Genomic DNA, 14,983 nt, shown 5'->3' on the forward strand with positions numbered 1-14,983 from the left:
TAAGGAGACTTTGGAGAAACAGCTTTCTGTGCAAAATAAAGAGGAGTGTGTGTTGGCCTGGGATCAATGGCGCTATTTTAAGGAATAATTGCAAGGCACAATGGGAGCCAAACGGATAAGCCATGTACGTAAGACACATTTATCTTAGATTAAAGAAGAAGCAAACATTTGCAAGAGCCAAGTATTCGACAATTAACAATGGACAAGGTCTATACAAAATGGAGTAAGCAAGTCTCTAGAGGCCAAGAGGAGCAAGAACACCCATTCTAAGTAAATCAAATAGCAGTAAATAGGAGGTTGAAATTGACACATTTGCCATCTCCTCACACGTGATTCAGAAGTAGAAAACAAGGGCTTTTCATTAAGCCTTGGATGAAGACAGTGATGTGCCTACACTCCCTCAAATGTCCCAGAACAGAGAGCAGGCTACAAGGTCAACTACACACGGGAACCTTTGGCTTATGGTTGGACTGATGAGAGATGATGGACTAATTTGGAAAGTAGGGCGTAATCTGATGTGACTCAAGCACCTGTTTCTTTTTTTTGCTTACATGCTGCTAACAAGCCGAAAGTCCAAAGTTGGTTGAGCATGCCAACCAATCAGAGGGTGTATGGGGCAACATGCTATACAATGTTGCGTAGAACAATCTGCTGCCATTTTCTCTGCTATAATCAGTATTATACATATTTAGATCTAGTTCAAGGCATGCCATACGGATAAGGGGCATCCAATCAAGTACTAAGCCCTATGTATAACATAGGTACATATGTTCTGTGAACCAATCCTTCACGTCAATAGGTTTTTCAATTTGCCATGTAGCATGACATCATAGATGATGCATATTGGGGTATATAACCTCTGTATAATCAGGTTTGTGTGTGAGTGTGCGAGCATCAGTCCGTTGTTCGTCAGTTTGCCCTGCTTTATTGAATTGAGAATAAAGTAGTATTTTGCCATATTTTCTGAGTCTGTCTGGTTATTTGGTCTGGGAGCTTTATTGGTAATTCCAACTAGCACAATTGACGCTTCAAGGTGCTAGAGCACATACTTATGCACAAGCCAAAACTGTTGGCTTTGCCAATGCTTGTTTTCAACAGGACTTGAGTGAAGGACAGGCAGGTGGCTTGAGGCAGACCTGTTTGACATTTTTATTAAACCAGTAGCAGGTTTACAACTCCAATTAAGAGATTAGCTTTCAGAAGACTGCTTTGAAAGAACACTGACAGGCACTTATAGTGAAAAGATTGTTGTTAAGGCTTGATTAAAGCAGCTCAAAGAGTTCCCATGAGGAGGTGTTTTCAGCAGGGAGGGGCAGGACCTGGGTGGGATACACCATAGGGATTAGCATGGCCATTGGCAGTCAATGGGTGGGCAAATAACCAAACAACACCTACAGGCTGTTTGTCCATCATCATATGCCATTCCTCCCTATCCGTACTGTAATGCAATAGTTTTGCCCAAACTATACAGGAAGCTCATCACTCACCTGCACATGGCCGTCCAGATTGCAGTGGCCAAGTTCATTAAGAAAGCAGAAGAAGCAGATAGCAATACGTGCCAGGGTAGGAGATGTGGATGCGATGCCCTTGGAGAGGTGGTGTCGTCATTGCCAAATGAATACCATCAATATCTCGGTATCTCGGTATATGGCCTCTACAGGCCACAGACACCCATACATTCTCAGGTGACTAAGGTTGTAATTTTTCAGGTATGGCCTCACTAGACCAAGTTCTCTCGGTAATCCGAAAAGGGCCAATAATGGATTTTTGTTATAAACTTGTGCTGGGTTTTCGTGCTTCAGGTCTGATTGGGGTCAAGGCAACAATCAGCAGGGAGGGGGCAACTGGCTTGTAATTCTGATCATGTTTATTCATTCTAATTCTGACCAGGTTTATATCTTTAATGTTGTTGTGTTATGCATATGAAACCAAGATGTGTAACCTGATGCCATGTCAATATCTATTGTTACACTAGTGCAATATAAATGGTCTTGTATAGTGCTCATCTGCCGCTGTTGGTGACCTAGCTGCGCTTGGCTCTGTAAGAAAAAAGGAAGGTGGAATTAATTAGTGGGACAGTGGCAAAGGCAGATGCAAAACCTGTGGTGTTGGTGAGGAGTGCAGGCCGGAAGTACCCGGTTCCTGAGTGACAACAGAGGCGTAGCCAGGGTAGGGCCTGAGTGGGCAAGCCCCACCAAAAATCTGTAAATGCCCACTCAGCAGCGCTGTGCGGGCTTTTACAGATGTTAATGTCACTATGGTGGGCCCAATTACATTAGCTCCACGCCCCACTTGCTAGACATTCCTGGCTATGCCTCTGAGTGACAATCTACTTTATATGGGTTTGACGGAGAAACTTGGGAGTATGTTATCCATAGGGAAGAGCCCAGAGCTAACAAGACTGCAGCGCTTTGGGTCTGGTTAGCCGCTGATGTGGGAGAGTGTGACAGGGCTTAAGAGGAGAGCTTTGTTGTGGCTTGGCTAGTGTTGATGTGCTAACGGCTAGGCCTGTGGTGGCCCTCTGTGGGGGGTTATATGTGTGCAAAGTGTTATGAGAGGTGGCTAGTTATTCTGGGGAAGGCGAGAGTAGGCCTTACTAAGGCAACTTAATCTGCAACCCTGTATTCCTACCCCCAGGCCATTTGCAGGCAACGTAAACAAAGACTTGCTTCAGAACAATAATTGGGATGCCCACCTCCAAAGACCTTTGCAGCATTTCAGTGCCTGACAAGGCCAGGGTTACAGGCTTTGTCAATGCCTTCTAGTTTCACGGTACATGAAGCACCGAAGGACAAAAGACGCAGGGTTTTGAAAATCTTTCTTTTAAAATGAGTGAATGACTCTGTGCCATCCCCGAGGCACCTGGAGATGTATTGTACCGCTTCCATTGAAAGCCATCGAGGACCTCAGGGGAGGGAAGAGATTGCTTGACAGAACACTGGGTAGGGATAAGATGGGAGGGGACAATGGATGACTGCGGCTTAATATTCCCTCCTGCCTGCCAGTTCCAAAGCACGCGTTTGAGAGCATCGCCGTGCTTCACATCCACTCACAAGCGTTATTGTTTCCTTTTTGTCCCGCAGTGCGATTCCTGCTGAAAAATAATGTGGATCCAGACCTGTGCAATGAGGACGGGCTGACTGCACTGCATCAGGTGAGACCTACAGCGGATAGACAAACCGCACTGCAGCAGGTGAGACCCACAAGGGGGCGCACAAACCTCACTGCATGGCTGAGAGGCAGGCCGCACTAGATCAAGTGAGAACTACCCATGTGCACTTCATCAGGTGAGAGGCAGAGGCAGTTTAGAGCCAAAGGGGTGGCTGCATGGATGCAGTGCTCCTGAACAGGGTAGAAGTGGTAGAAAACCGCACTGCATCCAGTGAGATCTACTAGGGGGCAGACAAACTGCACTACACTGGGTGAAACTGACGAACGGCCCTGGTTAGATCTACTGGGCCATAGGCACACTGCACTATGCTAGACCAGGCCTCCAAGCGGCTGGATAGGATAGCTGAACTGCACTTGCTGTGGTCATTAGCGGTAAACCCAGCATTGCCAACATGGCCCTTGTAGTAGAAATCATGCTTGCTAAGAATTGGATAGACAAAGGGGTGTGGTCTTGTTGCTTGAGATGGAACTCAACTTTTAAATAATGGGCCTTATCATGTGCAGTTTTGATACTACATTTATTTTATCCTTAGTGGAGGAACACACTGAATGGGTGCTCGTTTGACTAGTCATAGAAGTTACTACAGGGACTGTGATTACATCTCCAGACAATTACTTTTCACGTAGAGAGCTCCTTAGAGAAATGACCACTGGCAAATTCACTCCAGCCGGAAATTGGAAAATCATGACATTGGAGTAGCAGTGTGAAAGTGCCTTGCATTTGGGATTTATACAGCACAAGCCCAGCTCGATAGAAGCTGGGAGATGCCCAGCATAAGGTCGCGCGAATGACTGTAGACCATGGATATAGTTTGGATGGGGAGGCGGAGGTGGGCGAGGGAGGAACATGCTCATCTTGCAGGGCCTGGGAGTGTTGGGGACAAAGCTCCTGGGATTTTCCCTTTTAAAATAAGGGGGAGGGGTGATGCAGAGGGTTTGAAGGCTTGCTTCCTGTGGATATCTCTCATGAACATCTGGCTTTCTAATCTGGTAATATTGCCACTTATTATGAATCATCCTCCTGGGTGGGTGATTTTTTGGCTATTAGGAGAGGGCTTATAACTGCAGTACACGCATGTCACCCGCACACTTAATTCAAATTAAAGTCATCCGTGCTTGTCTCAGGTTATTTAGTTACGTTTTGTGCACCTGTTGGCTGTTCACAACTAATCTACTCCATTACATGGTATTTTACATGAAGCGGCAATTACATTCAGGGGCCCACCAACGTTAGCACTTACATGCTAAATTGTCTCATGCATTCAACTTAAAGGTCCACCCAGTGGAGAGGACCAGGAAGGTGTAAAAGCAAGGTAAAATCACTTTTACTCTTCCATTTTCCTCTCTGTCTCGTGGAAAAGTCAACGCTGTTTGAGCTTACTATAGTAATAACACCCGACCCTGTCGGATCGGGTGGTTCGGCCCAGGGTCCAAGTTATAGGCCCAAGAGCAGAGAGAGCCGCAACAATGGGCCATTGCGCTGTTACCAAGCGGCAGGCCGGGTGTGGTGTTATTGCTATTAGCAACCCAGGTTTTCAATCTAAGAATCCGGGGTGAAACAGCAATGTATTTTGTTTGAATGAACACGACGCGCTTACGGCATCCCATTCAGGGGTGGACTGGGAACCAAAAGAGGCCTTGGAAGTAATTTTCTAAGTGACCCCATTTTACCCATTTTCAGCAAGTCCAATCCTTTTCCTATGGGAACATTTGAAAATACTACACAAAAGAGGCCCAGGGTGCAGAGGCCTACCAGGACATTTCCAGAGTTGCCTTTAAGCCAGTGTACCCCTGGTCCCATTCATTCAAACAAAATACTTACTTAAGATGGCCGGCACAGAGATGGAAGGTGGACTTCATGAGCTGCCACTCTTCCATTTCCACGGTGGCCTGGAGGCTGGAGTGGCGGCAGCACCGCCGCCGCCGAAGGAAGCGGGTCAGTGGGGGTGCGGATGGGGAGCGAGGGGAACGAGACCGTAGGAAAGGGGAAGGTGAGGGAAGATGGTGGGGCAGGTGAGAGCAGCCTTCATGTTTGCTCGGAACACAGGCTTGGATCGTGGGATTCGGTCTGCGATCCGAGCAACCTGATTGGCTGACTCCCCTGCCCCAGGTTCTAATAATGGATTCCTTTGGTATCCGCCTGATTTTAAGCAGGTGCAAAATGGAGGTGATTGCATAGGAATCCGTTAGTTTTACACCTATATGAAAATCTCATGCAGGTGTAAAACAAATTGCTCACACAGGACGTAGAATGTAAGCACGGCCACAATCATATCCCCGCTCCATGCTCCTCCTCTGCCCTGTGTCAGCAAGAAAAGTGGCACAGCGGGAAAAGGAGGCATATATGCATTGCACCTTGCAAGTACGTCTTCATTTCCCGCACCGCCCGATTTAAAATGGGGATGAAAATATTCTTCAAAACGAGTCCCTTTACACTTACGCAGTTCAGCTTAAAGGATCAAACACAACTGAATGTTATTTTGCCTCAGAATGAATGTTCTCTTCATTGCCATTCCACGACCATTAGGTTCATCAGAGAAGTTTCCGGTTTCTGAAGTATTTATACTTCTATGATATATCTCATGCTGTGTTAAAAATCTTTTATACTTCACCCATCACCAAAGTGGTCTTCAAGCACTTAGGCGTGTCTGGATAGCGGCTAACTGTGCATAGTAAGGACATAGGGGACATGGCTGAGGGGATAAGGGCAGCAGAAGTAGGATAGGAACGAGACAGAGAAAACATGGAATGGAAGAAGGGGGCTGAAGGGGAGGGTGCATGTGTAATCATTTGTATTTGGTGAAATACATAAGCTTTGGAAAGAAATGGATGTGAATGCCTTTGATGCTGAGAAATGTTCTGTGGGGCCAGTTTCTAGTACAGCGATTTAGTGGTATTAAAATAAATTGGCCCATGGTTATTTGATGGACTTGATTTGTGCTCAAGCAAGCCCTTGAAGTATGGAGGCTTCGTCACATGACATTGTTTAAACATCTGTCCAAATACACGAGGAGGATAATGTGGGAGTGCCAAGCCACCTGTTATAAGTGTCAGAACCAAGTGTTGGCCATGTAAAGGTGAATGTGAAGAGAATACAAGGGGACAACTGAGTGGGAAAATGAGGTATTTTGATCCTCCCACACCCACACCTGCTTGGCAAATGATGAGGGATGAGATTGACTGGTCAATGTTAGATGATGTCTGAAAGCGTGGTGCTGTATCTGGGAGTAGACTATCAAATTATAGTAACACATACTCTTCTATAGTGAGAAACCATATGTTGAACTCCCTGCCTACGAGTGGTAGATGGGGCAGATTCCTGTCCTTATGTGTACAGTGACTGGTGGGAAATGTTCCATTGATGCACCTAAGTCTTTGCCGTGGGGTGGCCAGGCTTTTAAGCCTCCCAAAATGCCAGTGCTAAGGGGAGCCTCAGTGTGTGGAAGAGGGGAGCAAATGCCCTCCTTCTTAGTCCACAAAGCCACGAACGTCCACGTGCTACAGACAGGAAAGCTGGGAGGAACTGCGGGCCTTTGTAGATAAGGGTGAGTTTTGAACTCTGCCTCCTCTGGGAGCAAAGCCTTGTGCAAGGCTTCCTGGAAGTTCTTGGTACCAGCTTAGAACCATATGGAGATAATTATAGTGGTATGGATAAAATAATTCCCTCTTGGGTTGAGGCGGGGCTCCTCTGGAAGTTAATCTACATAATCTAGACTTGTACACCCTTCTCAACCTGGGCTACCGTAATCTTATTCTGTTCAAATATGAGGCCATCATGGGGATCTTGGATCCACAGGGGTCGGGAATCTGTTTAGCAGCTTACTTTCAAGAGTCTATGTTAGCTGTTATCGGCCTTTCAATGAAATGAGTGCCACTCGTGTTTTATTATTTAATTGGGTATTGTGGTAGTGTTAACTGTCACTGTGTAGCTTTTCTAATTCGCTTAACGTTTTTGCTAAGGACAACATGACAGTAATGTGATGTGAAATGCCATAAGGAAACATGACATAATATAACCTAGTATGACACAGCATAACCAGCTAGTATTACAAAACAGGTATTTTGCCCTAAAAATACAAATGAAGGGGGCATGAAATAAATGAATGGATAATCAAAAGTGAAAATTTAGCAACACTCACTTAAATGCAAAAAATGCAATTTGGTCAAGATTGCAATTGGGCAGGTTGAATTGAAATGTCAGACACCCTGGTGGAGTAGGGATCACGCACGGATGCAGTGCGGGGGGAAGTGGAAGTCAAAAGAGGGGTGTGCGTGTGGGTGGGAGGAAGCACCACCCACTAAAAACTAAGTGGAACGTGTACATCAAAAGCACAATTCCAAGTTCACTTCCCCTGCAGAGATGCATTTGGGAACCAAACACATAGATACTAATATACCAATATTACACGAAATTCCCAGCAGCATAAGCATGGCATGGCATAGCATAGCGTATTGTACCAAACTGAAGAAAGCCTGGCAATTTAAAGCATGACAGAACATAGAGAAGACAGCATGTGTAGCATAGCAGAGACACATAGCAAAAGCATTGCCTGGTGTAGCAGACCAGACACATACTAATGTTAAGTACATCACCCAAACCCCCCACATTCTCTCCATTAAGGAAACAAAATCCCATGGGGAAAATACCTTTCAGTGTCTACAACAGTTTGTAGAAGAGACTTAAATTGCTATAAAACTCCAGATAATTGGTGCTTTGTGAGAACAAAAGATTTTATGACTTATGGAGGTGGGTACCTTTCTACCAAATCGTGGGGTGCGTTCACCAGTGATAAGTTCAACATAATGAAATCTTTCATACTGACCCACTGCAAACCCTGTCCTACATGGTTCATAATTACAAGTGGTACCATCTCTGAATGACTGGTTCAGAAAAGTGTGCCTTTCTCCAAGCTCTGATACTAAGTCAATGGTGACTGGGGAGAGGATAGCCTGTATTTCCTGAAATACTTCCTTCAGTAAGAAGGGTTGACTGTACAAATATGCAGATGGGCAATAAGGACTCAATCCTATTTCTTCTACCCAAGCCAATTTCCCAGTGCGGTCTTCACACCCAGTCACTCAAAATCTAGACTGGCTATTGTTTGTGGTAACAAAAGCCAAATCCCCGCGCTGACCTGAATGTGTTCAGACTCTCGGGTATTACATCAGATCAATTTAACAATGTGCTTTTTGATCCATTGAACTGTTTCAAGAAAGTATCCAAATAGGTACTTTGTACAACACCGGGAAACCGGTGGTGAAAGTTCTTTTAGACAGTCAATCCGGCCAAAGGAAGAGCCAATCTACCTCATCTCTGTACATCCTGATTTAGAGAGTATTCAGAAGTGTACGAACATTGTGGTCTTAGAAAGACTGGAGCTTGATATGTGCTCCAAAATTGTGAATGCTGTTTGCCGGCTCCTGTATCCTATATTGGAGCTTAAGACATTTGATCACTGATGGGGTTTCTGTAATGTGGAAGAGTGTTGATTTAGAACACGTTACTAACCATATTGTACTTCTACACCATAGTCCCCATTCCCTTATGCTTGAAGGCCACAGGCAGCATGGGACCAAAGCATGCAGCAAAGAAGCGCAAACTGAAAAAAGGAAAAACAGGACCAGGGACATGTGTTGATATGACCATGACTCACCCCACCCTCACACACACTGCCATGCCCACAAGCCAATCTTTGTTATAGCGCACCAGGGCACTTTTGAAAAATCAGATGTAGGGAAGACCACGTAGAGGAAAGGGGACTAGAAGTACAGTAGTCACTATGGTAGGAATTGAGTTCTTTCTCCCACATCTCCTTTCCCCCCATACGTTTGGGAGATTTCTCCATAAACACCGAACACCAATAGGATGCAGCAAGTGAATTGACCTCATGAACGAGAACGACGAGAATAGTCAGCCAACAATGTTCTGCAGTACCATTCATCAGAATTAGGCATGACCCCTTGAACTCGCATCCAAGAAGTAATGGTCAAAGAAAGCATAAGGCAAAGCCAATGTGGCTGATTTACATATGTCCCAGGGAGACGTGTCTTGGAAAGCAATGTCCACTGCCTTGGCCAACACCAGATGGGTGTGAAACCCTTTCGATCGGTGCACATAGTAGACGAAGATCTCCCACAATTGCATTGCATACTCCTTAGTAATGCTTGAAGCTTTTGCAAAACTGTGCCTCATTACAAGTTTGGTGGTAACCTTGCCAGTAAAACCGGCAGGGTGCCACCAAGCTTGCACGTTTACAAATTCAGGGCCATTACAACCCTGGCAGACCCTGTATTTCCCCATTGCCAGGGGCCGGAAACATTTCCTCCCCATTCCCATTTGAGACCCATAGGGCTCAATGGGAATGGGGAGGTCGGATGCACCAGCACCATTCAGAATGGTGCCGGTGCATACAACATGCTCTGCTCGCGGGTGCCATTCTGCCCAACATGTCTGACCTGGAAGGTGAAAAGGCACCCGCGAGCAGAACTCGTAGTTTGCCTGTCCGGTAACTACAGTACCGGCAAGCTTACTGGCACCTCAGTTACCAGGCCGGCAAACTTGTAATGAGGCCCACTCTTAAGATTACTACTTACATGACAACCACATAACTTAGAGTTCAGTCACCAGATCCGAAGAATCATGTGTTGTTTTAACATGTGCACTCTATCATCCCCTCTTGCACTTTTTTTTTATCAACTCCAACACTTTAAATGCTAATTGTAGAATAGTATATTGCAGAGAATTAACATGACATGCAGCTGGTGATTTGTGTTTATTGATCATGATATCAAATTAGTGTCAATTTATTCTACCTCACACTGATCAAGTAATTTCTCCAACATAAGATCATCACACAGTATCATCAACACATCAACACAGTATCATATAAATATATCATATAAATCAAAAACAAACTTATCAAGCAGGACCCTAATAAAATGGTTGATCAGAGACCATTAACTGTCACCTTTAAGAGCATAGACAAACATGTGGTTATAGAACAAGAGAATTCTACTCAAAATATGAGGGAGGAAAATGGTGAAAACCGGATCTGGTTGCCACGAGCACTGATTGTTGAAAGAAAGAACTAGCAAAGGAAGAGGGGAAAGGCCATCAGGGGTTTACTCCTGTTATAGAATACTCAGGGATTCAGACCTTTATGCGGTCCCAATTCTGTGGATATAAGTGATGTATTAGCAATATGTTTGCAAGAGACTTGGCTCTGTGAAGCACCAGAGAGGGATGTATATGTGACCCTGTTAAATCCCACCAGGAAAGGTCCAAGAGGAAGACCCTTTTCTGGTCTTTTAACATTAATAAAGATAAGTGCCGGATGGAAAATTGTGGTAACCATAATCCCACATCCGTTTATTCAATTAACAGTTCTACAACAAAATCAAAAGAGCACTGAATTCCCAGAGATAACAGAGCTAATGAATATATATTGGAATCTGAAAATGATCACAATTAAGGATTTCATGTTAGAAATTAATAAAGCTTTGGATAAATGTTATATGGAATATAAAAAACAACACATCTTAATCTGTGGAGAAATGAATATGCATTGCTTAGATATAAAAGCAACACCAATACATTTTGAAATCAGTCTGACAACATCTAAAGAGCAACAAAGTGAGAGATGGTGTAGTGATCTCACAGAACAACATTGCAAAATGTTAAATGGACAGATATTTAGGATATTTAGGAGATATTCCAGGGAAGCCGACTTTGGCTAACAGAGACCTGTGCTTAATGATAGATTACATCTGGAGTTCACAAAATGTCATGCATTTTGTAGATTGATTGGATATAATAACATCAGAAGATAGTAATCATAGTATGTTACTCATTACTTGGAAAGTGTGGAATATACCAAAGAAACTCCACACTTGAGGCAAAATTGTGTTAAACCAAGGAATAAATTGGTTACAAATTAATAAAACCAACATTACGAACCTAACTGCCACATTTATGGGATTGATGCAGGAGAAGGAAGTGAAAGTGAACTACCTGCCCTTACTAGCATTCTATAAAAAAAAACAAACTGGATTCAAAAATGTAAATCGACAAAATAAGAATCCTTATAGAATAAAGGTGGACAAAGAAAAAAACCCATCTCAGAACAGACTTAAAAGCAATAGAGAAGGTGCATACCAGAACAATGGAAGCAGATATTAAGAAAAGAAAACAACGCAATACAAATTGGCAGCAAAACCTTTGAATATTACGCGACCAAGAACAAGGTGAGGAAATGCTCAAAGAAATTATTCAAGGGAATTCAGGTGATATATGGTCACTTTAAAAAAAAACATATTCAATCAAGAGGCATGTCTCAGTAGTGGAGTTTCAGAGGAAAAATTGATAGATCATTTCAACAATGTATTCCAAAACAGAAAACCAAAAGAAACAATAGAAGATTACATAATTTCGACACCATGGTCAATGAAATTTCGACAAGAGTGAGATATGCGGAGCAATCAAAAAAACTGAAAACGTCAACTGCCACTGGCCTAGATGGGATAACGGACAACATTCTCAAGAAAAATCCAGAGAGATGGAGTGAATTCATAGAGATATTATTTCAGCAAATAATAAAAGCGAAAATTATTCCCGACTCATGGTCAACGGCAATATTAATTCCGATTTTCAAACAGGGGCAAAAGGATGACCCAAAGAATTATAGGCCTATGGATTTATTGAACGTGATAGGAAAAATATTTGCATCTAATCTACAGAAACACCTAGTAAAGTGGTCTAAAGAAGCCAATATTCAAGATCCCAGGCAGACCGGGTTCACTAAGGACGTGGGGACAGAATTAAATCTGTCAATTTTGAATATGCTTAAACTACATAGGATCAAAATGAAAGGAAAGCTTTACCTAGCCTTTATTGATTGTCAACAGGCTTTCGATACATCAATAGGAATATTCTATGGAAGAAATTGGCAGATTGGAAGTGCCCGTGTGACCAGATTGAAGCAATAAAAACATTATATTCCAATACGACCATCCAAGTAAGACTCAATAACCAAGGAATGTTATCTGCCAAAATAAATACAGAGCGTGCAGTTAAAAAAGGATGCCCATTGGCAGCCACGCTGTTTAATTTATATTTGACGGACTTGCCTCAATTTATGAACAAGGTAAAGGATTTTCCCCCAGAAATAAATAATGAACACACATCATGGATCATTTATGCAGATGATCTAATGCTGATATAGCAGACGCAGATTGCAGTTAAACTAAGGTTTGGGGTATTACCTGGGTAGGGTGTGATATGACCGTAAACTATAAGTTGTGTCATAAGCAGCAGTCTCAGCATTTGGAAGAAACCCCTGACCTTCCTAAACAGTAAAGTTCAAAAATTGGGCTAATGCTTATAGGTTTGTGCTGTGACAACGGATTCATACACTTGACTGTGTTACATAGACAAAGAAAAAGAAGCGCATTCCTTCATTGTCATGTCTATAGGAATATTTTTAATTGCGATATTGATCACAACTGACACATGTTTCGACCTTCGGACGTTCTCAAAACAAATTGGTTTACAACGTAAACTGGATGAATTACAAAGATACATGCAAGAAAATACCTTTACGATTAACATCAAAAAATCCAAAATCCTAAATCTATCAGAGAAATGTGAAAGAATTAAAAAACAAGCTGTGTTCAAATGGACTATATTATATGAAATATTAGAACAGGTAGAGTCAATAAGGTACTTGAGCATCCACTTTTCTAAATCATTAGGAGAAGTGGTCTGGATAAACAAATTAAGAGTGAAAAGGAAAGTGCTAGCAACAGAAGGATCGATCATCCATGCCAGATATGGGAAATTTACGTTCATAATGTCCAAATAAGAGAAAGAGTGGGCACTACTTCGTTAGTTAATTGGGTAGTCTATACTCGGTGAGGTATTTAGTCCTGTCGCCAGATCCCTCCCCGTTGCTTAGGGAGGTAAAAAATGTTAATATGATATTTGGCTGGTTAATTGTCACCAGTCTACTGGAAGGACTCGTGTGGATATCCCACTAAATTTCTTCTTATTTACTTTGTATAGAAGTTGTCTTTTTGTATTTGATTTCTTCAATAATTCTTAAGAAAATGTTGATAATTCCGATGAATTTATGGTAAAAATATTTTTATTCAATCATTTGTATTTTTGTGAGGCCTTTAGCAAACATTGTACTGTTCAATGCATTTCGGTCATAATTATCAACATTTTCTTAAGAATTATTGAAGAAATCAAATACAAAAAGCAACTTCTATACAAAGTAAATAAGAAGAAATTTAGTGGGATATCCACACGAGTCCTTCCAGTAGACTGGTGACAATTAACCAGCCAAATATCATATTAAAATTTACGTTCATAGCAATAATAACATTCTATAAACAGAAGGTAATACCAGCAGTGATGTATGGCAGTGAAACAGGTTTAAATATGACCAATGAAGTTTGGAACATTCTAGAAGGTTGCTTTTGGAAAAAAGTGCTTTGCTTACCAACAAGTGTGCCAATAACAGCAATCAGATGCAAACTCAGCCTGCAATCACTGCAATCAATCATATTGTGGAAAGCCTTGCCTTGTTTAGCAAAACGTTAATGCAATATGCAGCAGTACCTTACAAAATCTTATGGCAAAAAGTGATTGGAGATCAACCATGGCTGTTAGGAGAGTGGCAAAAGTTATGTATGGCTAAACTGACTCAGTTAGATATGACAACAGAAATACTAATAAGAAACCCACATGCAGTGTTCTGGAGGAGAGGAAATCACTGACGGGCCCATAGGTCAGCGCTCACCCTCTAGAACATGTAAGACAAGATAGCTGCACCATGTGAGGAAGGGGGGGTGCAGGATTCACTTACTCCAACACGACTCAATTATGAGGACTCAGTAAGTTGGCAAAGGGAAGTCTGTTTAATGACAAGTACATCAAACAGAGAAACAAATGGAAATCAGCAGCATTGCGATCACCTGTCTCGCTCCGACTTCCTCGAACCTCAGTCAAACAGCAATTCTTATAGGCAAAAATCGTCATCACTAATGTCTAATTCTATAAAAAATCATCATGCAATATAATTGGTTAGGAAGGGTAACTTAAGTATAGGTGTTATATCTGTATATGATAATAGGGCATGCGGATTGGATAACTCTTATCGGGTCGGCGTCTACACCCATCCCTCTACATCACGCGTGATAGACATCACTACAACTACAACGTCCTATTGGTTACAGTATCTATAGGACTCCAGATAACTTGGTCCATTGTGATTGGGCAGGTTACACCCCTAGACATAAATTTCCACTTTTAATTAGCAGCATGCAGAATGAACACCCCTGTGCCTGGTGTACCAAGTTTCACCCTGCCTCCCTTCCATCAATTAGTGTTTTAGGGTGATGTGTCAATTAGTTGGCTAAGGATGGCCTCTAAACTGTAGTCTCTTATCGGGAAAAGTTATGGCATCCTCGGGTCCTGGATGACATCAGGCGGTGGTACCTCTTCGTGCCTGGCTGGTCACGTGTTAGTTCACCATGAATCTGCTTCAGTTTCCAGCTTTTAGTGCATTTAATTCTGTTTCAGCCTCGCCACCTGCATGGGCCCCCCTTATCTTGACCTTCATGAGGCAGGCTGGTATGCTCTGAAGTTTGAGTCTTGTTAGCTGACGTTCTCCTCCCTTTCTCTGGGTGGCCTTGATTTCCTAGGCATGAGCCGCTCTTTGTTGAGTTTCGATTCCGCTCCTTCTCTTGACTTGGCTGGGTTACGAAACTTGGCCTGTCAGGCCTCTGGCCGCCTGGGTAAATTTCTGCT

The 14,983-nt window shown here is 42.8% G+C and overlaps 1 protein-coding gene across 3 annotated transcripts in view; it reads left to right on the forward strand.

Moving 5' to 3' along the window:
- Window positions 1-14,983, forward strand: part of PPP1R16B (protein phosphatase 1 regulatory subunit 16B) — a 507,009-nt gene that overhangs the window by 256,132 nt on the left and 235,894 nt on the right. For 2 of the 3 annotated variants that reach the window (XR_011304470.1, XM_069652371.1), the window contains exon 3: window positions 3,084-3,193. Coding sequence is in view for 2 of the 3 variants with exons in the window: in XM_069652371.1 (XP_069508472.1) it covers window positions 3,084-3,193 (110 nt within the window). In the remaining variant the exon portion in view is untranslated. The remainder of the gene's footprint in view (window positions 1-3,083; window positions 3,194-14,983) is intronic. The other variant, XM_069652372.1, reaches the window with a different exon arrangement.

Source organism: Ambystoma mexicanum, chromosome 3p (assembly GCF_040938575.1).
Source record: "Ambystoma mexicanum isolate Mex_15411 chromosome 3p, UKY_AmexF1_1, whole genome shotgun sequence".
Lineage (NCBI taxonomy): Eukaryota > Metazoa > Chordata > Amphibia > Caudata > Ambystomatidae > Ambystoma > Ambystoma mexicanum.